Raw genomic sequence first — 26,337 nt, 5'->3', positions numbered from 1 at the left:
TACTATGGCATCTTGGGGATCAAGTGCCCTCCCCCCTGCTGGTGCAGCACCCGCTGTGGAAGACACCCTCAGGGCACAGCCTGCTCGTGTGCAGTCATGGAGGTCACAGGCGGCCTACAGGCTTGGGCCCGGGGTTCAAGCTGCGGCTGTAAGGATTGGTGCAAATTCTTCGCCATCCCACCTCAAGCGTTTTTGTTTGTTTCCCGGGACGGGTTTCCCTGTGAGGCCTGGCTGTCCTGGACTCAGGCTGGGGACCAGGCTGGCCTCGCACCCAGGCAGACCCGCGAGCCTCACCTCCTGGGATCAAAGGCGTGAGCGGCCGCCACCCACCGCCACCGCGGGGTCTTGACGAGCCTCTGCGGTGGGGTCATCCCGTGACTCGGGTGAACAAACCTGTTTGCTCTCCCCTTCTCCGTCTCTCTCTCCCCTGCTTCGCTTGTCTCCCGGCTCGGCCTGGAACAGCCTTTGAAATTTGGCGGGAATTAGTACCAATCCGGAGGATGAGCACTGCGCACGCGCGGGAGACCTCCTGCCTCTCGCACGCTGATTTTGCAACCTTAACAGCCAATCAGGGTCAGCCTAAGAGCCCGTGGCGAGAGGGGGCGGGGACAGGGAGGCGGGCACGCGCAGCGTGAACCAATGGGAGAGGCCGAAGGCCCGCCGGCAGGGGGCGTGGCTCGGGAGGTTCCGGCAACCGGAGGCCGTCCCGCATCTGGCCAATCAGAGCGAGGAGGTGGGAGGAGCCTGACCAATCAGCGCGCAGAGCCGGCCGAGGCGGGGGGCGGGGTCTCTCGCGGTCGCGGTCGGGGCTGCGGGAGCTGGGGTCGGGGTAGCCGCGCGCGCGAGGGCGGCGGAGGCGGGAAGGGCTGCGAGCGGCGCCGGGGAGCGGCGCGATGGTGATGGCGGCGAAGAAGGGCGCGGGCCCCGGCGGCGGGGGCGCGGGCAGCAAAGCGGAGGCCGAGGCGGCCTCGGAGGTGTGGTGCCGCCGGGTGCGGGAGCTGGGCGGCTGCAGCCAGGCCGGGAACCGCCACTGCTTCGAGTGCGCGCAGCGCGGGGTCACCTACGTGGACATCACCGTGGGCAGCTTCGTGTGCACCACCTGCTCCGGCCTCCTGTGAGTGCCGCGGCCGGGCGGGGCGGCGGAAGGCCGCGGGCCGGCGGGGGCCGCGGACAGCCCGGGAGGCCGACGCGGGCGGGGAGCGGTGCGGGGACGCGGAGGGCCGGAGTGGACGCGGCCTCCCCGGGAACTCCACCCGGGCGTGCACCCCCCGGTGCAGTGCTCGCCCGCCCACCGCTCTGCGGAAGACCGGCCGCTGTGGAGCGCGCCGCAGCACGCAGGGGCGCGTGGGTCGGGAGTTCAAGGCCAGCGCGTGCTGCCTGAGCCCGTCTCCCCCAAAAGGGGGATGGTGGGGACAGGGAAGCGGAGCCTGGGACGAAAGTGCCCGTCTGGCTCGCGTGTCTCCAAGCGATGTGGGAGGGAGGGGAAACTCCTCCGCGCGTTAGCCCAGGCTGACAGCCTCGAGGGGCAGGTGTGAAGCCGGGACCCGGTGCCCAGCCTCATCTTTCCGGCTCCCGAATGCAAGCTAGAGGCTCGACGACCTAGGAAATCTAGTAAGGGCGGAGAGCCAGCGGGTTATCCTGGCGGACAGCTTAACTTCCCCGAGAGATGGGGATCGGAGTGGGAGATCCTTTCATTTTCCCTTTTGCGCCCTCCCTCTTAGAGTTAGATTTCGTTATTGTGTACTGTAGGGGCTTGTGTGTTCCGCGGCTGGTGTGGAGATGAGGGACAGCTAGAACCAGCCATTTCCTGCCACTCCGCGGGTCCCGGGCGGCAGACTCGGGGCCACAGGCATGGCTGCAAGCTCCCACACTTGCTGAGCCAGCTCGCCCCCCCCCCCTTCTTTTAAGGTTGTCCTGAGATCCTGGGATCTCACACCGTCCAGGCTGACCTTTAAATTCCCTCTGCAGCTGAGGCTAGCTGTGGAATCCCCCGGCCTCCAGCTCTTTAAGGGCTGGGGTTACAGGCGTGCTCTGCCGCCCTCAGAGCGGGTCCTTCCTCAGGGTACTAAGTCTCCTTTAGTGAACTCTTGGTTTTTCCGGCCTTACCTCCCTCGTGCTGACCTAAAGGCTGTGCCACCACGCTGGGCCCTGGGGAGCGGAGGCTTGGTTCTAAGATCCACCTTTAGCACAGGGACTGTTTATTCTTGTCCTAGCCTCTCCTGAGTTACAGCCCTAGCCCAGATTCTGGTTATTTAGTAAGCTCCCCTACTTAGGAATTATTTGATTAACATGGGATAGCAGATGCCCAGCCTGTTTTCTTGGGGACTTATTTTACCTGGTTTTCTAGTATTACCTTAGTACACTGCTGTTTTATTTATTTATTTTCTTCAATAAGGAAAGCGCTCCTGTTGTATGCATACCAGCCTGGGGGAAAAAAAAACAAGGAGTATTGTTCTCATGTGACAGATGGGAGATCAAAAAGCAGAGAGGGGTTTAGTAATTTACCCAGTGCCATATGGAGGATTCTGTTTCCAGCGTTTGTCACTTACGATCACGAGGAGACGAGGAATGGGGATCCAGGTGTCCCTGGAGACAGCTTGGAAATATGTCTCTAGTCCATGGTCACCCTCTTTAAAATGTTCCGAGGCTTTTTGAGACAGGCTCTCAAGTCACCCGGGCCAGCCTTGAACATGCAGCTAAGGCTGGCCTTACGCCTCGGTCCTTTCACTTCCTGTGCTGGGATTACAGCAGTGTGCCGCCAGCCTGGTTTGTGAGGTGCTGGGGTCCAGCCCAGGCTTCATGATACTGGAGTGCTTGACGGAAGCGTTCTCAGTTTCCTTTGGTATTGTGAGGTTGGAAGTGATTTTGGTCAAAGTAAAAACCGCTGTGGCTGGACTTGGGCCACCATGTATGGTCTCAACACTGGGGTGGCTGAGGGAGGACAGTGGTGAGTTCGAAGCCAGCCTGGATTATTTGGCTAAACTGTGTAACACCACACACACACACACTCACACTCATGCACGCTCACACCCCACAGAGGAGAATGTGTGGGTCTATTGAGGAGGTGGCTCACTGGAAAAAGTACTTGTCATGCAAGCCTGAGAACTGAGTTCAAATCCACATCCAGGTAGGTGACAGAAGGGTGTCGGGAGGGTGTGTGGTAGCAATCCATCACCGGAAAGGCTCTGGCTCGGGAGAGACCCTGCCTTGAGACAGAAGGTGGAGAGCAACTGAGGAAGGCGCCCAGCGAGCGTCAGCTTCTGGCCCCTGCGAGCACGTGCACTCACAGGAGGATGAGCTCACACACGGGTACACCCTCACTGCCCTTAAAGGGGAGCAAGTACGTCATAGCATATAGTAAGAAAGAAAGCCTAGATCTTAAAATGTTAGGAGAGGAGAAGTCTGTATTGGTTTTCTGATACTTAGGTTTGAACTCGGGGCCTTGCACATGATAGATAAATACTACTGAGCTACAGCCCCAGTCCTGGAAAATCAAATTATAGCATCTGGATAGAAGTACAGAGAAGCCTCAATGGCCTCTCAGAGGGCCTCTCAGAGCTAGGGCCTAATTTTAAACCAAAGCTATGAGGAGAGCGTTAATGTGTTGTGTGATGGTTGGTGGTGATGGTGTGAGGACCGCAGACGGGAGGCCAGGGCTGGAGGAAGCCCCAGTCAAGGCTGCTTCTTTTCCTTTATTCACTTACCTATGCATTTCTGTGTTTATTGTGTTTTCTCGAGACAGGTTTCTCTGCATAGCCCTGGCTGTCCTGGACTCACTCTGTAGACCAGGCTGGCCTCGAACTCACAGAGATCCGCCTGTCTCTGCCTCCCCAGTGCTGGGTTCACAGGCGTGCGCCACCGCCTAAGACTGTGCTGGATGGTGGTGGCGCACACCTGTGATGCCTGTGATCCCAGCACTGGGCAGGTAGAGGCAGGGGGATCTCTGTGAGTTCGAGGCCAGTCTGGTGTACAGAGTAGCCAAGGCTACACTGAGAAACTCTGTCTTGAAAAACTAAAACCAGAGAGACACAGAGAGAGGGTGAAGGAGAGAGAGAGGAGGTAAGGGAGGGAGAGGGTGAGGAAATGGCTCAGGTGTGAAGAGGACCCTGCTGCCCAGCCTGATGACCTGAGTTCAGGCCCCACAAGGTGGAAGGGGAGAGTGGCTTCCCCAAGTTGTCCTCTGACCTCCGCACACAGGCCACGTGCAGGAGCGTACACACGAAGGATAGAGAAATATAGTTGAATTATTTGGAGTGGGTGAGTTCTCACTACGTAGCCTGTCCCAGAACTAGCCGTGTAGACCAGGCTGGCTCACACTTAGGAGATCGGGCAGCCCCTTCCTCCCGGGTGCCTGAGTGGAAGGCGTGTATTCCAGCGCTCAGCTCTGCATCAGCAGGAAGCGCTGACATCGTTACCACGTTTTCTAGTTTTTGTTTCGAGTGTCACTGCTGACCTTCCTCCTCTGTGAGGAATGTCCCCCCACCAGGACGGGGGAGGCCGAGTGAGCGATCGGGCCGTGTCAAAAAGCCCAATTTGTTTGCTGGAAAAGCTCCCTCTTCCGATCCTTGCAGGGTTTGTGGCGCCTCCGCTCCGCTGTGACTGTCAGCTGTTGGTCCCGCTAATAAAAAGGCTGGTGAGGTGGTGCGGTGGGCAGAGGTGCCCCCACCGTGCCTGGTGACCCACAGGGTGGAGACAGCTGACTCCTGCAGGTTGGCCTCTGACCTCGAGGGCGCGCACACAGTGACTGGGAACTGCTGAAGGGAACTTGAGGTTTTTACAGAGGACCAGGTTCAGTTCCCAGCACCCACGGGTGGCTCACAGCTCCCTGTAACTCAGGAGATCTGGCACCCTGTCCTGGCTTCTGAGGGCAGCAGCCGGGCGTGGGGTACACATATGTGCACTCAGGTAAAAACACACATAAAATTTGAGACAGGGTTTCTCTGTGTAGCCTAGGCTGTCCTAGACTCACTTTGTAGACCAGGCTGGCCTCGAACTCACAGATTTAATGTAATTTTTTAAATATATAATTTATTTTTATTTTATGTGCATTGGTGTTTTGCCTGCTCATATGTCTGTGTGCGGTCATCAGAAGCTTTGGAGCTGGAGTTACAGACAAGTGTGAGCTGCCATGTGGGTGCTGGGAATTGAACCCAGGTCCTCTGGAAGAGCAGCCGGTGCGCCGACCATGGGCCACCTCTCCAGCCCCTGAATGTGATGGTTTTGGAGGTGACTCCTGTGGCGGAGATCACTGGGTGGAGGTAGCTGTGGCCTAGTGGAGCCCTCCAGGGGGGCTGCTTTGTCTGGGTGGGCTGCTGAGGAAGAGTGGGATGTCTGGATGGCTCTGGGTAAACAAAGGCCAGCAACTCGAGTTCAAGGCCCAGGACCTGCTTGGTGGAGAGAAAGACCTGATTCCAAAAGGTTGTCATCTGACCTCCGTCCTCCCGCCTGGGGCAGACACTCATACAGAGGAATAAAGAAACTGTTACATTGACTTTTCTTTTTTCGAGACAGTGTTTCTGTCTGTGACAGCCTGCCTGTCCTGGAACTCTCTAGACCAGGCTGGTCTAGAACTCACAGAAACCCAGCTGCCTCTGCCTCCTGAGCGCTGGGACTAGAGGCGCGTGCCGTCACGCCGGCTTTGGGTTGAATTTTCTTGAAGTCCGTGAAGTTGGTTGGCCGAGCTCGGGACTTTTGGTGGTGGGGATGTGGAAGCCGCGGTAGGCCAGCAGCCTGCACATTTATATGGGTCATGACGACTCCCAGCTGGGTAACGGAAGCCCGAGCCATGGGCACCGCAGTATGGCGGCCCACCCGCTCTTCTCCTGTCCCCTGAACAGGTAGTCACGGGTCTCGGCCCGCGCAGCAGAGCTCAGTGTGCTGCACAGCAGCCTGAGTGCATATGAACGCATGTGAAGTGCATGTGAAGGGAGGAGCTGGGTTCAGCCGCCTCGCCTGCCGCTCTGAAAACTAGAAGTGTGGGCCGGCCTGCCTTCCCTCCTGCCTTCCCTCCTTCCCTCCTGCCTTCCCTCCTGCCTTCCCTCCTGCCTTCCCTCCTGCCCTCCCTCCTGCCTTCCCTCCTGCCCTCCCTCCTGCCTTCCCTCCTTCCCTCCTGCCTTCCCTCCTGCCCTCCCTCCTGCCTTCCCTCCTGCCTTCCCTCCTTCCCTCCTTCCTTCCCTCCTGCCCTCCCTCCTGCCTTCCCTCCTGCCTTCCCTCCTGCCTTCCCTCCTTCCCTCCTGCCTTCCCTCCTGCCTTCCCTCCTGCCCTCCCTCCTGCCTTCCCTCCTGCCTTCCCGCCTTCCCTCCTGCCTTCCCTCCTGCCTTCCCTCCGGGCTCGCTCCTTCCTTCCTTCCTTCCTTCCTTCCTTCCCTCCTTCCCTCTGGGCTCGCTCCTTCCTTCCTTCCTTCCCTCCTTCCCTCTGGGCTCGCTCCTTCCTTCCTTCCTTCCCTCCCTTCCTTCTTTTCCCTCTCTCCCTTACCTTCCTTCCTTCCCTCCTTCCTTCCTTTCTTCCCTCCGGGCTCCCTCCTTCCTTCCTTCCTTCCTTCCTTCCTTCCTTCCTTCCTTCCTTCCTTCTTTTCCCTCCCTTCCTTCCTTCCCTCCCTTCCTCCCTTCCTTCCTTCCTCCCTTCCTTCCTTCCTTCCTTCCTTCTTTTCCCTCCCTCCCTCCCTCCCTTCCTTCTTTTCTTTCTTTTCTTCTTTTCTTTTTTTTCCAGACAGGGTTTCTCTGGGTATCAAGTCCTGGCTGGCCTGAACTTTCTTTGTAGACAAGACTTGCCTTAAACTCACAGAGATCCTCCTGCCTCTGCCTCCCAAGTGCTGGGATTAAGTGCTTTTTTTCACCGAAGCAAGCCACTCTCTATCTTACCCCTTTGCTCTGTGGGAGCTGGGCTTACCATGGCAGTGCGCCTGGCAGGTGGCTACAGATATGTGCTTTGAAGCAATCCCCCACATGACCTGTGTCTCAGTTTCCCTGCCTGACCTGCTAGAAGCTGTTCTAGTTGAAGCACCCTGCCTGGGTGGAGGAAGGTGCTGTTGGATGTCCCAGAATTCAGCACTTTCCCGCCTGTCTGAGCTGGAAAGTACACTTGTACCTTGCCCTGTTTATTTCCTTTTGCTCCCTCTCCTCCCTCGTCTCTCATGGGCAGAGGTAGATGACACTTTCACTTAGTTACTGATTTCGGCCTTCCTGTATGGGTGTGCATGGCCCGTGGTACGTTCCGGTGGTGTTCTTCAGGGATTCTCTCCTGTGTGTGTGTTTTTTCTTTCTGAGACAAGGTTTCTCTGTGTAGCTCTCCTGGACTCACTCCGGAGACCAGGCTGGCCTTGAACTCACAGAGATCAGCCTGCCTCTGCCTCTCTGAGTGCTGGGATCACAGGTGTGCACCACTGTGCCTGGCTTGTTTTGTTTGTTTTTGAGACAGGCTCTGTCTGTGTAGCCCTGGCCGTCCTGGAACTCACTGTATACCAGGCTGGCCTGGAACTTAAAGAGCCACCTTCTCTGCCTCCTGAGTGCTGGGCTTTAGACGTGTCGCCATGCTGGCTGCTTGGTTCTGGACATCAGACTCAGGCCCTCGTGCTTGTTAGGTAGTCATTTTACCATCCCAAAGCCCTGGTTTATTCATTTCATGTCAGCGGTCCGTGAACAACTTGAAAGGCCTCTAAGGGAGTAATAATAACCGATGACGACAGTGATAATAGAAGGTGAAAAGCGAGGCATGGTAGCCTGGGCTACATAAAACCGGTCTGAAAGAGCGAATGAGAGGCCAGTGAGATGGCTCCTGAGGTGAAGGAGAGCCTACCACCACACCTGGTGGCTTGAGTTCAATCCCCAGACCCCACAGGGTGGAAGGAGGCTCCCCAGCGTTACCCTCCGACCACCACCAGCACTGTGGCCCAGGTCCCTCTGCACACGTAGACACACAAATAGGGAGCCTGTGAGTGGCACCAGTGGACAAAGCTTGCTATCTGACAGGTAAATGTAGCGGGGGTTTTGGCTTTTGGGGTTTTTTGAGCAGAACAAAAAAAAGAAGAAGAGGCTGGGGGTGGTGGCGCACCCCTGTGACCCTGGCACTTAGGAGGTGGGAAAGGGAACCGCTGGCGAACAGAAAAAGGAGGGAATGTGTCGGGCTTGCTTGGAGAGCAGCCAGCGCCTCCTTGGCCAGGCATGTGCCTGCCTCTGCTCGGCCGCGTCGTGTTTATCTTCACAGCTGAGCGGGGATGAGTGAAGTGGATTGAAGCGGAATTTAGATTAGGAAGAGATTATTAAATTAGTGAAATTGACCGTGGATCGAGGCCGGGAACTTCCTCAGGACTGCCGAGAACCCTAGCAAGGGGGTAAAGGCGCCTGCCTCCAAGCCTGTCGACCCAAGTTCAATTCCCAGGATCCCCGAGGCGGAAAGAGAAAAAGTAACTTCCTGTGTGTTGCCCTCTGACCTCCACACGCGTGTTGCGGAGGGCACACACGCTACGTAAATGGATGAAAACTCTTTCCTTGTTTGTCTTTAGACAAGAGCTAGCTGTGTCTGCGCCGCAAGCAGCAGGGCGGAGCTTGTGGCAGGAAAGAAACCCAAGCCCCGGCTGTACAGATCTGAACAGAGTTCAGAGGAAAGGAATTCCCAAGTTTGATTTTGGCACCAATGAGAGAAGGTAGACGCCGGGTGAACTGGTGTTTTTCCACTGTTGGCCTGACGGAACCTTCTTATCTCAGCCTCAGCGGGTTTGGTGCTTCCACGATTGAGCCAGAAACAAAAATATAGGCCAGCGTGAGAGTGATGAGGTGTGGCAAGGTGTGTTTAATGAAGTCAAAGGGGAGGAGGGGAGAGACCAGGGAGACTGCTTATACACGCAAGAAGTTGCCTGTGCAGCGGAGAGTTTCCTGCTGTTAGGAGCCTGGTGGAGGGAGGGGGAGGAGAGGAAGGGAGGGAGCACGCTGGGGGGTAGCTCCTGGTACAGTGCTTGCCTAGCCTGCAGAGATTGGTCACTAGTATCTCATAAATTGGGCATGGTGGTGCATGCGTATAATCTCAGCATTGGGGAGGTGGAGGCAGGAGAATCGAGAGTCCACTGCCATCCTGGGCTATAGAGCAAGCTCAAGGTCCAGCCCAGGCTACCTGTTTCAGAAAGAATAGGGAGAGGAACGAGTACAGATAACACTGGCTTAAAGGCTTAAGCCATAACAATCAGTTTGCTTTCTCTTGTTTCCTCCTGGGGCTGCAGAGTGGCCCTATGGGTAGGAGCTCTGAGCTCGGACCCCCGGTACCCGTGTTAAAAGCTAGACAGTACATGAAACTGATGTGAGAGGTGGAGGCAGGGGGATTGCTGGGGTTTGCTGGCTGCCAGCCTAGCTCCAGGTTCAGCCGCAGGGGAATAAGGTGGGCAGTGATGGGGCAGGACGATAATGCCTTTCTCCAACCTCCCCATTGGCACGAATGTGCGCACACACACACACTTTGACCAACTCAGCTCAGAGCCAATGCCCTGTTCAAGCTGGGCAAGTAAATCCCGCCTCTTAGGGTCTGCCTGGCATGGCAGTGCCTCCTTTTCATTTAGGGGTGTGGGGAGAGCCTAAGTTTTGTTGGGGACACTGGGTGCAAGCCAGAGGGTTGGGTCTGTTTCATTCCGGGCTAGTGAGTCACATCTGGCCCATCACATGACCGTGGAACTCACATGACCCTGGACTGGACCCAGCTAAGTGCAAACACCTAGGCCGTTCTCTCGGCCTGCTGGCGGGGGAGGTTGTGTGTCTGTGCTTGGCCTCCGCATGATTCACAGAGGCGGCGCCTGACGTCGCCCTGCACCCAGGCCCCCTTCCCGCCGCCGCCGCAGCCTCCTCTCGGCAGGTCTCCGTGCCCCGCCCCCCACTGGCTGTGGCTGTTCACAATCCAGCCCGACACCAAGGTCAGAGCTGTGTGCTCTCCATCCTGTATCTCAGAGACACCCTGTTCCCTTCACGGGCACTCAAGGGGCCTGTGGTTTTCCATCCGGCTTGGCCTTCACCCTCCCCTCCCACAGCGCCCCTCCTGTTCCCTGCTCAGGCAGAATTGCTGCTGTGCGCAGCCCACTCCCTCGCCTCCTCCCTCCCCACCCTCCCCCTAATGAGGAAGGCCGCTGTGTTTACAATTGCTAACACTTCCTGGTTGTCCTTTCAGGAAATGTCAGTGGCCTCCCTGCGATCGGCTCAGAAGCTGTTTTTCTAATGTAAACATAATACCTTTCACCGTTCCCAGGACCTGGCTGGCTCTCTTCCTTCCCCACTGCTAACATCCTGAATCATTCTCCCCAATCCATCAAGTGTCTGGCTGGATGGCATCACTGCAATGAGAAGGCCTGAGTCCCCGCCCTCTGTGTGTGTGTGCCTGTACCTGCCTGTGTGCGTGCTTCTGTTGCCAGAGTCGACCTGGAGTGTCATTCCTCAGACACTACAGTGGCTGGGTCATAGCTCAGTTGGTAAGTGTTCAGCTCGCAGCACTGTGGACAAAGGGACAGGGTCTCCAACACTTGGAATCCCGGTGCTTGGGAAGTGGAGGCAGGTTGTTGGGAGTTCAAGGTCACCCTCAATCACATAGCAAGTTCAAGGCCAACCTGGACTCTATGAGACCCTGTCTCCAGAACAAGGGGAGGAAGCAGGCTGGCTCAAAATTTAAAACCAAACCAAATCATGTCTTCAGTGAGCAATCAGTCTCTCAGAGAAAAGCCGACTCCTGGGGAAACCCAATCCTGGCAGACTTCTGACAGATCCTGTTTAAGAGCTGTTGTTTGCTGTCTGCTTCCCTCTCATCTTCCCTTAGACGCCATCCTCTTAGGCACTGCTTGTCATTTTGTCAGGGCATTTGGCGAGTCCTTACTCAAAAGTCCAGTGGCAGAATGGCTGGAAATGACCTCATCTGTACCTCCTGGGCCCCAGCCTTCGCCAGGATCCCGTAATGAACAGTTTATCACCCAGGAGCCGCCACTGCTTGCCCTGTGTCTTGGCGTCTTACCCTTCTCCACACTGCCTCACGTACGCCAGCACAGCCTCTGCCGTCCTCCCAGGCGTGGTAGGGGCCCTCTGCGCTGTGTGTGCACCGGTGCATGTGAGTGTATTGTCCTCACTTAAACATTTTATTATTTTACATGTGAGGGTGTTCTGCCTCTGTATGTATGTGCCCTGTGAGTGTAGTGCTACCTGAGGCCAGAAGGGGCATCGGACCCCCTGGAACTGGAGATGGTTGTGACCCACCATGTGGTTGCTGAGAGTCCAACCCAGGCCCTCTGCAGGAGCAACCAATGTTCTAAACCACTGAGCCATCCCCCCAGCTCCGTATTTTTATTAGTTTGTTCTTCTGAGACAGGATCTCATGTTTCTGGCTGGCCTTGAACTTGGCTCTTCCACACCCCCAGAGCTGTGATTGCGAGTATCTAGCACCAGACTCGGTTTACGCAGCGTTGGGGACCAACCCCAGGGCTCATGCAGACATTCGACCCAGCCCCTACCCAGTTTCAAAGCCAGAGAGGCCTCGGTATCCGAGTCTGCGGGAGTCTGTGGTCTCCCAGATCCTGGCCTAGTTTGTTTGTTTTGGCTTGGCTGGTTTTGTTTTAAGACGAGGGCAATAGGTCTATAGACCAGAATGAAATGTAAAATATAAAGCAGGCGGCCCTGGGGGCTGGGGAGATGGTTCAGTGGGAAGGCATTTGCCACCGGGACCGACGACGCGCACGGTGGAAGTGGACACTGAGCCGGAAGTTTGTCCTCTGACTTCCACCCCGCTGTAGTGTGCCCACAGTGAGCACGGAAATAAGTACATTTAATTTAGGAACAGGGAACCCACGAAGCCCCCAACTAGCTGAGCCTCGTTTTCCCATTCGAACCATCCCTCCCCAGGACAGGTGTCTGGGCAGCCCTGGCTCTCCAGGGAGTTAACGGAGCAAGCACAACACGGCGGAGCGCGTGTCATTCCGTCTCCTGGCGGAACTTCTTTCCTCTCGCTTCCTGCTGCATTACGAGATCTCGGAAGCAGAGTGCCTGGGATATTTCTTTTTCCAGATATGGCTTCCTGAATGAGGGCCTCCACCCCTCTGTTGGGGATGGAGGCAGCTGGCTGCTGGGTCCCGACCCTGCTCCACACAGCCTAGCTCTTGTCGTCAGTATTGGTCAAGGGTCCCCGTTCTGCCGTGCCTCATGCTTGCCGATATGCCTCCACAGATCTAGAACCAGCAGGAATTGGGACGTGGCTGTGTGTCTCAGCTTCCCGAAGCCACCCTCGCCTGCGGGCGGGCACTGGACAGGATCTGAGGCAGCCTAAGGAGGTGTCGGGGTGACTGCCTCTGCCTCCTCCGAAGTCATTGGCAGGGTCCCAACCTGTTTGTCTCTCATTTGAACTCTCTAGAATGTACTCATTTACATTTGTCCTGATATTATGAATTGGCTTTTAGTAGGGTTTTTTTTAAACTTTATTGCATTTATTTAATATATGGGGCACAAGTGGCGTCGTCCACATGGAGGTCAAACAAGAATTTGCAGGGATCATTTCTCCCCTTCTGTCCTGTAGGTTTCGGGTCTTCAGATCAGAGCAAGCTGTGGCAAGCCCTAAGCCATCTTGCTGGACCGTGGCAGACCTTTCCTGGTGGTGGTGGTATTTTGTTTCCAGTATTGGGGATAGAAATCAGGGTCTTTTGTGTGCTAAGCCAACCAATTTCCAAGTGATAAACCACACCCAGCCCCTCACTGGGGGATTCTAGGCAGGGGCTCTACCACTGAGCCACACCCCAGCCCCTCACTGGGGGATTCTAGGCAGGGGCTCTACCACTGAGCCACACCCCAGCCCCTCACTGGGGGATTCTAGGCAGGGGCTCTACCACTGAGCCACACCCAGGCCTGGGTTCCTAACTCAGACCGCCTCATGTGTTGCTGTTTTCTTTCTCCTCACTCACTGCACATGTGCAGCTTCAGCAGCTCACCTCTGTCTCTGCCCTGCAGGAGAGGCCTGAACCCCCCTCATCGAGTCAAGTCCATCTCCATGACAACTTTCACTGAGCCTGAAGTTCTGTTCCTCCAATCTCGTGGAAATGAGGTGAGCAGCCGCCAAGGGAGGAAGTATCGGGCTTAGTCTGTGCCACTTGCTAGCAAAGCCTGCCTCATGATGATCAGAAAACCCATATATATATATATATATATATATATATATATATGAGAGAGAGAGAGAGAGAGAGAGAGTGTATGAGCATGTCTTTGACCACCTGGGTCCTAGGGGTCCAGCTCAGGTCATCTTGTGGCCCCTGATACTTTTTTGGGGGGCGGGGACGGATCTCTTCATATTTTTAGGATACTGTGTATTTATAAGGCCTGACCTGCTCGCTATGCGCTGTGGATTGTGTGTGGCGTGCAGGTGCATGTGGATGGCCCACGCACACACTGTCCAGGCGCAGCAGACTCTGGTCTTCAAGGAGAGGCCCTCACGCTGACGGCGCCATTCACGCTCAGCGTGCTCCCTGCCCCTTCAGGTCTGCCGGAAGATCTGGATGGGCCTTTTTGACGCTCGGACGTCCTTGATACCAGATTCCAGGGACCCTCAGAAGGTGAAGGAGTTTCTCCAAGAAAAATATGAGAAAAAAAGATGGTAAGGAGCAAGAAAGAGACACATGTCCAAGGCTCTCTGTCCAGAAATCACATTTGCAAAGCATTGTTGACATTTCTGTAAGACGAGGCTTCGAGGGAATCTTTTCCTCACCCTTTCTCCCACATTCAATTGGTGCTGGATTCTGATTTCAAAGTAACAAATTGAAACTGAGCATATCAGTTCATGCCTGTAATCCCAGCACTCGGGAGGCCTGGGAGGCAGGGGCAGGCGGGTCTACATAGCCAGGCCAGGACAGCCAGGCTACATAGAGAAACAAAAAAGAAAGGCAGGAAAGAAGGAAGGAATGAAGAACAATTCAGGGTTATCCTTGGCTGCCCTTGAATGAGTTCTGGGCAAACCTGGGCTACATGAGAGCCTGTCTCAAAACAATGAAATAAGAAATTGACACGAGGAACTTGTTATGAGTTATTAACTCTGCAGTGCGGGGTTGGGGGTGTGGACAGGGTTTCTCTGTGTAGACCAGGCTGTCCTCGAGCCTCTGCCTCCCAAGCGCTGGAACTAAAGGCGTGGGCCACCACTGCCCAGCTCACTAAATTCTTTTACTCTGGCAAGGGAACTGGTAAAGCGGCAAGAAGACGGGCCCTGAGCTTGTGTTTTCCCAGCATAACTGTTCTTTCTCCAAGGTATGTCCCCCCAGAGCAAGTCAAGGGGCCAGCCTACAGCAAAGGCGGAGCCTCCACCCCTGCCCAGGGCTCCGCCCCGGAAGGGAAGCCCGTGCGCTCGCTTCTGGGAGAACCTCTCGCTGATGCTGCCCAGGTGAGCCTGGGACCGGGTCCCCACGTTTCCGCCGAGATCTGGGGTGCGTGGGACAGGGGCGTGCGTCCTAAGTCAGGTCCCCGCATTTCCGAGCGGGCAGTTGCTTCCCAGCCATGTGCGCCCTCCCACAGACCGGACACCCTGGGCCTTAGTGAAAAGCTGTCCTTTGGGAGGTCAGAGTAATGACCCCAGTCTTGACTCTCCTCTCTAAGGAGCTAGGACAGCGCTTCCGGTAGCAGAGTTGAGCTGGTGGTGGGAGGCAGAGGCAAGTGGATCTCTGTGAGTTCGAGGCCAGCCTTGGCTACAGAGTGAGACCAGGCAGCCAGGGCTACACAGAGAAACCCTATCTCAGAAAGGAAAAAAAAAGAGCAAGCCGCAGAGAGTAGCCGCTGGGCTCCGTGGTCGCAGCGCGGGCATCTCAGGTTTGCTCTGCGAGCTTCCTGGGCCGGCGCCTGGCGGCCTGTGCGCGGGAGCCCTCTCCGCTGAAGACAGCATGCTTACCTCTCCGTTCCACTGCGGGGGGCGGCCTCGGAGGCCCCGGGGGACCAGGGTCACGCGTGGGGTGCTAAGTGTCGCCGCCATTCTCTCCAAGCCCGTCAGCCAGCCTCCGGCCCACACGGCCCAGGCCCGGAGCTCCCAGCCGCCCTCCCACTCCGCCGCCAAGAAAGCCAGCACCGACCTGCTGGCCGACATCGGCGGAGACCCCTTCGCCGCCCCGCCGGCCGCGCCCGCCTTCGCCGCCTTCCCAGGCTTCGGAGGTAAGCGCCGGCCTGGGGACCTGCCCACCCCGCGTGGCGCTCACAGGTATGGGGCTCACAGGTGGCGCTGCCTGCCCGTGAGCCCCTTACTTGGGGGGCTGAAACCACTGAAGAGCCAAGGAGCCATCCCCACCTTGTGTGTGCGTGTTTGTGTGCGCGTGTTCGCGTGTGTGCATGTACAGGCCGGAGGACTGCGTTGGCCGTTACTCCTTGGGCACCAGCCACGTTGTTTTTCTTTAGAGTCACTCGCTTTATGTGTGTGAACGTTTTCTGTGTTGTGTATGTCTGTGCCACATGCGAGCCTGGTGCCTAGAGAGGTCAGAAGAGGGTTTTGTATCCCCGGAAACTGAAGGTCCAGCTAGCCGCACAAGCGGACCATGGTTCCTTGAGAACCAGTGCTCTTCAGCGCCGACCTTTTTAATTAAAACAAACAAAAGCCAGTTTCTCGCTGGCGAGGAACTTGCCACATAGGCCGGCCGGCCAGTCTCAGAGGAGCAACCCTCGTCTCCCCCGCCGGTGGTATAAGCACATGACATGGGTTCTGGGAGCGGAGCTGCCTTCTTGGGGGGGTCTGTCTGTCTTGGAGACAGGGCCACGCAGCTGTGGAGTGCAGGCTGGTCTCAAACTCATGATCTCACTCCAGCCTCCCGGGACACTGTGAACCACCCCGCGTGGCTCAGTTAGCTTTCTGTTGGTGGATAGAACAGTCACCACAGCCAGTTGGGGGGCGGTTAAATTGGCTTCTATGTCCTGGTTCACAGGCCCCTTGAAAGAAGTCAGACACTGAAGCCGAACCACGGAGGAACGCTGCGTGCAGACCGTTCCTCATGGCTAGCTCAGCCTGCTGTCTTGTCTTGTTTTCAGTTTTTGAGACAAGGTCTCATGGTGACGCTCTGTCTGGCCTGGAACTTACAGCCCTGGACCTTCCTGAACCCAGTGCTGAGGGATGGCACTGCCGTTCTTGTGCTAGGCCTCCCATATCAGCCAAGAGAGTGCTCCGAGGGGCTTGCCTACAGAGAGAGGGGAGGAGCGCGCTCTCTCTGTGTCTCCCTCTCTCTCTCAAACAGCCTTGGCTGGATGCGACTCACTATATGTACCAGGCTGGCCTTGAACTCGCAGCCACCTGCCTGCTGCTGCCTCCTCATGCTGGGATTACAGCGTGCACTGCCATGCCTTCTGTAGTGCTTTCTCAGTTGAGGTTCCTCTGGATGAATGGTGTTAGCCTGTGTCACGTGGGCGAAAGAAAGCCAAGACATCTGGCTGACATGCATTTCCTTCACGTATTCCCTCCGCAGGGGCCCAGGCTCCTTCCCACGGCAGCTTTGCCAACTTCGATGCCTTCAGCAGCAGTCCTGGCTCTGCTGCCTTCGGAAGCCTCCCTGCATCGGCCCAGGCCCCGTTCCAGGCCCAGCCAGCGCCTGCAGGTAAACTGCCTCCCCGTTTCCTGCCTCTCTTCATCAGCTGTCCATACATCACCCTTCCTTCCTCCATATCCCCACTGAGTGACGGTGAAGGAGGCATAGCAAACCACTCCTCCTGAAGGGTGACCAGTGTGGGGCCTGCCAGCCCCGGACAGGGGCCACTGTGAGCCAGTTTTTCACGTGAGGAAAACTGCTAGACTATCAGCATGGAGTCTACCCCAGGACAGGTTTTTTGTTTTTAAAAATCTTTCGTTTTCGGAATTGCATATCTCCGGCAGGCCTGTGCGGCCATGACTGTCATGCAGAGGTCGGATGGCGACTCTCATGAGTGGGCCCTTGTGCTGTGGGTCCTGGGGATTGAGCTCAGGTCTTGAGGCTTGTACCCGCAAAGCCACTGCTTCTCCGACCCACACAGAAAATTCTGACTGAAAATGCTGGAGGCCTCGTCTATAAAAATGTGTGCATCCTGTTCTTATTGTCTGTAATATCCTGCTCCAAAAGGTCAAGTGGCCGGGTCAAGTTCAAGGTGCTCCCCAGGCGTCCGTACCCACCCGTCAGGGTCAAAGGTCTTTAAAACTGGGTGTTGTTTTTCCACTCTGAGGTCCCTTTTAAGCTTTCAGGTCTTTCCGAAGCCCCCAGGCATCAGTCTGCACAGCCCTGCCTCTCTTATGTTGGTTGTTCTGGGCAGCAGGAGTTGGCAGCTGACGGGCTGGAGAGACCAGATTTCTAGGGACAAGCCAGTGACTCATACTCTTTCCCTTCCTCTGCCCTCCCCTTCCCTTCTCCACCCTCGTGGGCAGCCAATCGGATGCTAACTGGAAGTTACAGCTTCGGTGAGTCCTTCTTTGCAGTCTTCAGCCTGCTCAGGGTCCTCTGAAAATGTAGCTGGGCACGGTGGCGCATGCCTCTAATTTTAGCGCTTGGGAGGCAGAGGCAGGCTCTGTGAGTTTGAGGCCAGCCTGGTCTACAAAGTGGGTTCCAGGCCAACGAGGGCTACATAGGAGACCCTGTAAAATAAAATGGAACCAGGGTGTGATTCACGTGGTAAAGTCTGTGATTGGAGGAAATGAGAGTCTGGATTCCATCACCAGAATTAAACAGGATTGTAAACCAGATTATCTAATTGTGCAACACAGAATGGCAGAACTAAGATTTTCTAACTCTACCCATAGCTTCCCGCTGTGCTCCTGAGAACTGCAGGGTTGCTTGGGTTTTTATTGATTGACTGATTTTGTGGTACTGGGAATTAAACATCAGCTTCAGGTGATGACTCCACCACTGAGCCACATCCCCGCTCCTCACTGGGGGATTCTAGGCAGGTGACCACTGAGCCACACCCAGCCCCTCACTGGGGGATTCTAGGCAGGGGCTCTACCACTGAGCCACACCCAGCCCCTCACTGGGGAATTCTAGGCAGGGGCTCTACCACTGAGCCACACCCCAGCCCCTCACTGGGGGATTCTAGGCAGGGGCTCTACCCCTGAGCCACACCCCAGCCCCTCACTGGGGGATTCTAGGCAGGGGCTCTACCACTGAGCCACACCCCAGCCCCTCACTGGGGGATTCTAGGCAGGTGACCACTGAGCCACACCCCAGCCCCTCACTGGGGGAATCTAGGCAGGGGCTCTACCACTGAGCCACACCCCAGCCCCTCACTGGGGGACTTTAGGCAGGGGCTTTACTACTGAGCTGTATCCCTCATCATGCTTAGCTTGGAACAGGGTCTCACCAAGTTGCACACAGTGGTCTTAAACTCTCTCAGTCCTCAAGCCTTCACTGTTTTATAACAATAAAAGTTAAAATCTAGGTTGACACGGTGGCCTATTTGCTGCCAATCCTCACCATCACAGGCCAAGCTGAAACTCACCCATTGGAAGAAAAGAACCAGCTGAGGAAAACTGTCCTCTGAGCCCCACCGGGCCCCCTGCCCTCGGGTATACGACAGTAAACAGAACTATGAAAGCAGCACTTACGATAAAGTCCATACAGAAGTTCCTGCGGTGTGTGCTCAAAGGCTGTGAGCCTGACAAAGCGCTGACGCAGAGAGATACAAGGAGAATTTTTTTAGTGTTTTTCTTTTCTTTTTTTTTCTTTTTTTTCTTTCTTGTTTTAAGACAGGGTTTCTCTGTGTAGCCCTAGCTGTCCTGGACTCATTGTGTAGATCAGGCTGGCCTTGAACTCAGTGAGCCTCCTGAGCGCTGGGGACACAGGCTTGCGCCACGGTGCCCTACCCAGCCCGGTGAGAATTTCAGAGGCCAGCTGAGTCAGAGCCTGCGCTCTCCTCCCTCCTGAGACCGAGGGAGCCGCTGAGGCTGAGCTGAGGAACTGGTTATTTTAAATCTTACTTTATTTTTACCTGTGTGGGGGGTTTGGGGCCTGCAAACACATGTGCCCCACGTGTGCAGACCGGAACATGTCAGTGACACCCCTGCAGCTGGGGTCTTGTGTCTGCGAACCACCGTGTGGGTGCTGGAACCAAACCAGGTCCTCCGCAGCGGCAGGCGCTGCTACCCGCGGAGCCAGCTCTGGAACCCCAGGATGTGTTTTTCTCCAGACACGATGACTTCATGTTGATACGAACCAGGACACGAACCTCATAAATTCCAATAGTGATTCCGCCTGTTTGCCGTGAGAGGCGCAGCAGTGGCTAAGGGCGCCAGCTTCTCTTCTCGAGGACCCAGGTTCAATTCCTGGAGCCCACATGGTGGCTCACCGCCGTCCGCAGCTGCAGTTCTAGGGGATCTGACGCCCTCTTCTGGCCTGTGTGTGTATCGGGCACAGACATGGTACACATATTTGTGCAAGCAAAGTGCTCATAGAAGTGAAAATTTTTTACTTCGAAAGTTTTTAATTTTTTTCTTCATCTGACCTTTTTTTATTAGTATCATTTATTACAGTTTACTCACTTTGTATCCCAGCTGTGGCCCCCTCCCGCGTCTCCTCCCAGTCCTACCCTTCCTCCCTCTTCTCCCCCTATGTCCTTTCCGTAGTCCACTGATGGGGAGGTCCTCCTCCCCTTCCCTCTGACCCTAACCTATCCGGTCTCATCAGGACTGGCCTGGCAAGGCTGCAGCCCCCCAGAGGGAGGTGATCAAAGAGCCTGCCACTGAGTTCATGCCAGTTTTTAATATTTTAGTATTTATTTGTAGTTAGGTGCCTGCCTAGGCTGCCCGGGTCTCAGGGTTTGGTCTTATCACTACGTAAATCAAGCACAGGAGGCCAAGCCTGGCATCCTGCCGCTCGGGTCAGGGAAGGCAGCGGGGTCAGGGGCTTCAGGTCGTCAGTTACGTGGGGCTTTGTGGCCAGCCTCCACCTCGTGAGACCCTGTCTGGAAAGACACCGTGGGGAAGAGCCGCGGCATGCCTGCCTGTAGCCAGACGGACTTTCCCCCAGGTAGAGCTGGTGTCTATCCTGAGAAAGGCCTCGCTGCCTTCCCTGGGCTCTGGGTCTGGGTGGGCAGGCCACACCCTAACTTGTATCCCCACAATGTGAGGAGCCACCGTGCACTTGGCTCCTCAGCGAGGGTGTCCCTCGGTGGCAGAGTGCCTGCCCAGCACGCTCGAGGCTCGGCGTCCCCGCACACGCAGGGAGACAACGCTCCATAGACCTGAGAGGTTCTGAGCGGCCATTAACCCTTGGCCAGGTTGTGTGAGGGAGGAGTGTCCAGGGGAGCCGCAGCTTCCTGGAGCCAGCTAGAGGATCAGTGGGTAAGGGCTTGTGCTGCCAGGCCTGATGCCCTGAGTTTGACCCCTAGAACCCACGTGGTGAACCGCTACTGCAAGTCCCCTGGCCTCCCTGCTCGCCCCTCTGCAAAGAGCTCCGCCCCGCTGGGTACAGCCCGTGGGTGACCTCAGTTCAAGCTCAGCTCTGCCCTCTAGTGTCGGCAGGGAAGCACTGCAGCAGTGTGAGCCTGGCCAGATAGGAAGAAGCCGGGGCGTGGGGACCCACAGCCTGCATCAGCTCAGGAGCCCACGTCCTCGCAGGCAGGCAGGCAGCGGGCACGGCCTGCATCCACACGCGTCCTGTGGCCGGAAGCATGGATGGCGGCCGTCGTGATAGTTCATGGCAGAGGCACTAGCCGTGTAAGCCTGACGGCCTGAACCTATGTAGAAAGCACAGACTGCAGCATTGGGGCACTGGAAGAAGCCAGAAGCAAGCGAGCAGGAGTGGCTCCGTGGCAGAGGTCTAGCCTAGCGTGCACGAGTTCCTGGGTTCCCTACCCAGCAGCACTGGGCAGAGGGGGAGAAAGGAGAAAGCTGTGACGGCCCCCCGTGCTGGAGTCAACTCTTGGCACAATTAATAAACCAGTTTGTTTCTTTTGAGACAGGGTCTCTCTGTGTAGCCCATGCTGTCCCTGAACTCACTTGTAGACCAGGCTGGCCTCGAACTCAGAGATCCTCCTGCCTCTGCCTCCCGAGTGCTGGGGTTAAAGTGCCACCGTGCCTGACTAATTAGGAGCAGCCAGTAATCCCAGGTGTGTTCAAGGCCGTCTACCAGGACAGCCAAGGCTACACAGAGAAACCCCGTCTCAAATAAAACAACAGAAAGCTAGGAACGTAGCTTCCTCTTACAGTGGCTATCCACAGAGCGCTACACTGACCCCTGGCCGGATTCCAGGCATAACCGAAATCCCAGCACCTGGGAGGTTGAGGCACGAGGGCAGAGCAGGGTTCAAAGCCAGCCTGGGCTGCATACTGATGAGACCCTGCCTCAAGTAAAGACTGACAGAAAGAGGAATGCCACCTCTGCTGAAGACAGGCGTCGTGTAGGACGCACACACCAGACTACAGGGTGAAGGCAGAAGGCAAGAGGAGGCCTTGTCACCTTACCCAAAGTCTTCGGGAGTCTCCCCTCATGAAGAGCCGGGCGGTCATGGGGAATCAGCTGGCTGAGTCCAGGAGGGGCCTGGCCTGTCACCATTCCGCTCCTCCACCTTGCAGGCCCACCCACCTCCCTCCCCCCAAGTCTCAACCCACCCATCCACCTCCCTCCCCCCAAGTCTCAACCCGCCTCCCGGCTTTATCTCGTCCAGGGGGCAGCCAGGTGTCCGCGTTTGGCGTCGCACCCCTTGCCAGTCAGCCCGGCGGCCTTGCGGACGTGAGTGGCCTCCTGGGACCCAGGATGCCTGCTGGAGGTCTCCCTGGCAGGTGGGTCCTGGCAAGGATGTCAGTAGCCTGAAGGTTGCTGGCGTTTTACCCAGCCGACAGCGCCTCGTGACTCTCTTGTCTCACTTGGCTTCCTGGGCTAACCTTGGGTAACGCAGCAGGCTTGCCTTTGCCCTCTTGCTCTGCCCTTCCTGGAAGATGCCATTCCTACCTCTCTCCCTGTGCCACAGTGTCTTCGCAATGCCCAGCCAGGTGCCCACACTGCAGTCAGCTGTGCCAGGAGCTAGCAGCAATGCGGGGCTCGCCTTTGGAGGTGAGTCCTACCTGTGGCGGCCTGCGGGGGCGGTGGGGGAGGCACCCCAAGATTGAGGGGACTCAAACCATCTTTTTTCTCCAACTTCTCTTCCTGCTGTGAGCAGCCTTCACCAACCCCTTCGCTACCCCTGCCCAACCCCAGCTGCCTTCTACCAATCCATTCCAGCCCAATGGTCTAGCCTCAGGTAAGTCCCCAGAACTGGCTTCTGTGTCTCTTACTACTCAGAAAGGAGTCAGGAGCCCACTGCTCCTCACTACTGCCCGCTCAGTAGCCCAGGCTACCTCCACCTGAAATGGAAGGCTAAAAAGAGAAGTACCTACATCATAACAGAGTTTTGCAGGAAAAGGACACAGGTCAGGCATGGTGACACGCCACCTGCCTAAGAAAGAGGACCCTGACAGGTTCAAGGACAGGCCCCCACTGACGACTAGGCCAGCCTGGTCTACATAGTGAGACTCTGTCTCAAAAAAGACAAAAGTTAAAAAAGGAAGGAGAGGAGAGAGAGGGAGAGAGGATGAAGGTGGCGGGGAAGAGGGAGGAGGAGGAGAGGCACGCGCAGATAAGTCCTGAGGGGCTGTCGGCACTCTGGTGCTCCTCTTTCCAGCCGCTGTCCTCATCCCTGAGCAGCTCCGAGCCTAAGCTGCCCAGGGCATCGTGACCGGGTCCTAACCCCCTGTCCTAGTCACTAGCAGGGCCCGCAGTCCCTTGCCACTGGACCCAAACTCATGGCCCCATATCCCTTTTTTTCTGTGGAGTGTCGGGCCAGGAAACAAGGCCACCACCCACCTAGAGCTGAGTGGCCGGCATGCTGGGTGCCTGCCAGCCCTCACAGTAGCCCTGTGAGGGGTACCGCGCTCACTTTAGGGATGAAAGAGTGGAATTGGGTGTGATGGCACAGGTGTGTCATCCAGCACCAGGAAGGTAGAGGTGAGAAGGTCAGGAGTTCAAGGACAACTTGGGCTGAGTTGTTTTTTGAGTTTGTTTTTTGGAGGGGGGTCTTGACAGTTTCTCTGTGTAGCCTTGGCTGTCCTGGGCTGTCCTTGAACTCACAGAGATCTGCCTGCCTCTGCCTCCCTGGGTGCTGGGAACGCAGGCGTGTGTCACCACGCCCAGTTTACCATGGGACCTGGGGGCAGGGGCAGAGGAGAATGAGATGGGCAGAGCCCCCCACTGTCCATGTGCTGGTTCTGTGGGCGTCACAGGACTGCACCCGTGAGCCTGGAGTATAGGGCCTCACCAGCTCGGGCCTCTCAGAAGCTGACCCAAGGCCCTGCCCCTGTGGGGAAACCAACCCGTGTCTCGCGTTGGGGACTGAGGGCGACAGGCCAGCTCACCTGCCTGAAGCTGCCTCCGTCTTGCGCTGCACAGGGCCTGGCTTCGGGGTGGGCGGTGTCGGGCCTGGCCTCCTCCAGCCGGCGCCGCCTCCCGGGGCCTTCGCCAGCGCCTTCCCGGCACCGATGTTCCCCGCGCAGGCCGGCCTGACCGAGCAGAACGGTAAGAGGACTGGGAATGACCCCCCGTACCCCACTGCATGTATGTACAGTGCCCCAGTGCCAAGTGTGACCTGTGCCCCCCCCCCACACACGGAACTTCACAGATGCCCATTCGGTTTCTGTAAATGGCAGCAGTTACACAGGAGGCGTGCACACCAACCCGGCTGCGGAGGACAGGTTCAAGGTCATGCTGGACATCTCACAGTGAAGAGGGCAGAGAGGGAGCTCGGGCAGGCAGGAGCGGCCCTGACGCCATTCCCGGGACGGGAAGTGAGAAGGGCACCTTCATTTCACATGTGCGTTTGCCCGGGTGCTGTCTGCACCCGCGGGCAGCGCCCACAGAAGCCGGAGAGGCCGTCAGAGCCCCTGGAGCGGAGCAGCGGAGGGCCGGAGCCGCGTGTGGGCGCTGGATCTGAGCCTGGGTCCTCCAGAAGAGTGGCCTGTGTTCATAACCGAGCCTCCTCCGGCCTTCCTGGGCTGGGCTGGTTTAGCAGTTGTTCTGTGTGTGTGAGGGGCGAACACGTCACAACACTGCAGTGAGGGTCAGGACAACTCACGCTCCAGTTGTGGGGCTTGGCAGCTACTGACCCACCTTGCCAGCCCCCCCCCTTAGCCCAGGCTAGCCTGGAATTTATGACCCTCCCACCTCGGCCTGCCGGGCTGGGATCACAGGTTCCTGCCACCGGGCTTGGCCGTTAAAGTGCCCTGAAAGCACAGTGTGTGACCATCCAGTGTGGGTGCCGGGAACCCAGGGCAGAGCCTCCAAGGAGCAGGACGCGCTCATAGCCGCTGCGCGCACACACACAGATTTGAAGTTCGTCTTTTTAATCTGCATGAGCCAGCAGCGGTGGTGCTCACCTTTAATCCCAGCCCTCCAGACAAAGGCAGGCGGATCTCTAAGTTCGAGGCCAGCCTGCTCTACAGAGGGAGTTTCAGGACAGCCAGGGCCATAGGAGGAAAGCCTGTGTTTAAGACAGCGTCTCTCTACATAGCCCACACTGTCCTGGACCACTGTGGACCAGGTTGGCCTTGCACGGATTAAAGGTCTCCACCACCACCTCCAGGCCAGAATATGTTAAGGGTATTTTTTCAGCTGGTTCCTTGCTTGAACCTTAGACGACCCCCAGCCGGCCTGTTGCCTGTGCTGAGCACACGGAGCCGGCTCCCCGTTCTGGCCGGTAGGGGGACCCTGCGAGCTGCAGACACCTCTTCTCAGGATTCTGAAGGCCCCGGGGGTTTCTGCAGTGTAGCAAGCGGACCCTTCCGGAAGGTGACAGACACAGCCAACCGCTGTCCTTGTTTCCTAGGCTCTTCCTTTGGCGACTTGGGGACCTCCAAGCTGGGGCAGAGGCCTCTGAGCCAGCCGGCCGGGATCTCTACCAATCCTTTCATGGTGAGCTCTGCGCTGGCACCGGGCACACATCATTTAGGAGGGTGAAGTGTGTGTAACTGAGCTCCACTTGCGTGTACCCGTGCCCACACCGAGGCCAGAGGGACACTCCGGTGTCCCTTCAGTCTCCACCTTCATTATTTCCTAAGATGCCCTCTCACTGAACCTGGAGTTAGCAAGCCCCGGTAGCCCCCCTCTGTCCCCACAACACTGGGGGTGCACGTGTGATCACACCAGCTTTTGGTGTGGGTGCTTTTACCCAAAGAGCCAGCACCCCCTCTTCCCTGTTTTGAGACTGAGTCGAACTATGTAGCTCAGGCTGGCCTAGAACTGGTGATCCTTCTGCCCCAGCCATCTGACTGCTGGAATTTCAGGCCTGTGCCACCACACCCAGCTCTCGGGCCACCTCAGTGCCTGCTGCCATAAAGCCTCAGCTCCGGCACTGCCCCCCTAATCTGCTGACCTTCTGCTGTTTCTTTCAGACCGGATGCTCAGCGTTGGCCTCCAAGCCCCCAACTACAAACCCGTTCTTGTAGCGCTGTGTCCTTGGGAAAAAGGGCGCTCCCCACTCGGGCCGCGGCCCCCAGAGCCCTGGCGACCGTTTGCCTGTGGGCATTTCTGTGGGTCTGAGGCAGGGTTAGGGACCTTGGACAGGGAGGTGGACAGGGACCCACAGCTGGGGGCTTGCAGATGATGACACAGGCTGCTCTGTGCTGGAGGTGAAGCTTCCTCCCCGCAGGCTCCGACCCAGGACAAGCCGGAGGGGGCCCAGTCTGAAGATGGCCCCTCCTGGCCTGTGGAGAGAGAAGTCAGCAGGCCTGGCAAGCAGCCCCCACCCCCACCCCCAGGGAGCCGCTCCTCCTCACCCAGCCTTCCAAAGCCGCCCTCCCCTGGCAGAAGCCAGGCCAGGAATGGAGGGTAAAGATGAGGCTTGGCCTTGAAAGCCACCAGACAGCTCCGGGACGGAGAAGCTCTGGTGTCCAGTGCTTTTGCTTTCCAGGCCCAGCAACACCCACTTTTCTCCACCTCAGCCCCCACCCCCATCCTGGTACTCAGGATGCTGCAGTTTCACCGACATACACACGTGCCCGGCTCCCGTCAAGCACTTTAGTTAGCCGTGTCATGTTTGGATACCAGTGTTTTATATTTATAAATAGAGAATTTTCTAATATAGCCTATATATGCATATGTATATGCACACGAGTGTAGACAGCTAAATGCCCCCAGCCACCCTTCCTCTCTCAGCCCTCTCACTAGCTAGAACTTGGGGAACTGAGGTAGGAGGATCACAAGTTCAAGGCTAGCCTGGGCTACAGAGTTCAAGGACAGTCTGGGCAATTTAGCAGGACCCTGTCTCGAAGTAAAAAGATAAATATTAAAAAAAAATAAGAGGGCTCAGGATATAGTTAGTGGTGCCCGCCTAGAGCTCCCTACTGAATGTCTGGGGTGTGGCTCAGGGTTGGGGCACCTGCCCAGAATCCAGGAAC

At 56.9% G+C, this 26,337-nt stretch overlaps 1 protein-coding gene across 4 annotated transcripts; it reads left to right on the top strand.

Annotated features, from left to right (window-relative positions):
- Positions 1-787: 787 nt before the first annotated feature.
- On the top strand, positions 788-25,800 carry Agfg2 (ArfGAP with FG repeats 2). Of its 4 annotated transcripts, none has more exons than XM_021650698.2 (13): positions 789-1,114; positions 12,951-13,044; positions 13,475-13,590; positions 14,235-14,367; positions 14,960-15,125; positions 16,421-16,549; positions 17,347-17,379; positions 21,579-21,693; positions 21,882-21,964; positions 22,071-22,151; positions 23,336-23,461; positions 24,768-24,853; positions 25,333-25,800. In XM_021650698.2, the coding sequence occupies exons 1-13, from the start codon at positions 894-896 to the stop codon at positions 25,384-25,386; spliced, it is 1,437 nt and encodes a 478-aa protein (XP_021506373.1). In that variant the 5' UTR covers positions 789-893; the 3' UTR covers positions 25,387-25,800. The 4 variants fall into 4 exon arrangements, with proteins under 4 accessions (XP_021506376.1, XP_021506373.1, XP_021506374.1 ...); XM_060367930.1 differs by lacking the exon at positions 789-1,114 and adding an exon at positions 10,252-10,441; XM_021650701.2 differs by lacking the exon at positions 23,336-23,461 and having other exon boundaries at positions 788-1,114.
- The last annotated feature ends 537 nt before the right edge of the window (positions 25,801-26,337 follow it).

Source organism: Meriones unguiculatus, chromosome 15 (assembly GCF_030254825.1).
Source record: "Meriones unguiculatus strain TT.TT164.6M chromosome 15, Bangor_MerUng_6.1, whole genome shotgun sequence".
NCBI classification, from domain to species: domain Eukaryota; kingdom Metazoa; phylum Chordata; class Mammalia; order Rodentia; family Muridae; genus Meriones; species Meriones unguiculatus.
This window is presented reverse-complemented; position numbering and strand designations above follow the sequence as displayed.

Coding starts and splice junctions, on each gene's coding strand:
- Agfg2 (XM_021650698.2), top strand. CDS start 894: ATGGTGATGGCGGCGAAGAAGGGCGCGGGCCCCGGCGGCGGGGGCGCG. Junction 1,115..12,950: donor ACCACCTGCTCCGGCCTCCT/GTGAGTGCCGCG, acceptor TCTGCCCTGCAG/GAGAGGCCTGAACCCCCCTC. Junction 14,368..14,959: donor CTCTCGCTGATGCTGCCCAG/GTGAGCCTGGGA, acceptor ATTCTCTCCAAG/CCCGTCAGCCAGCCTCCGGC.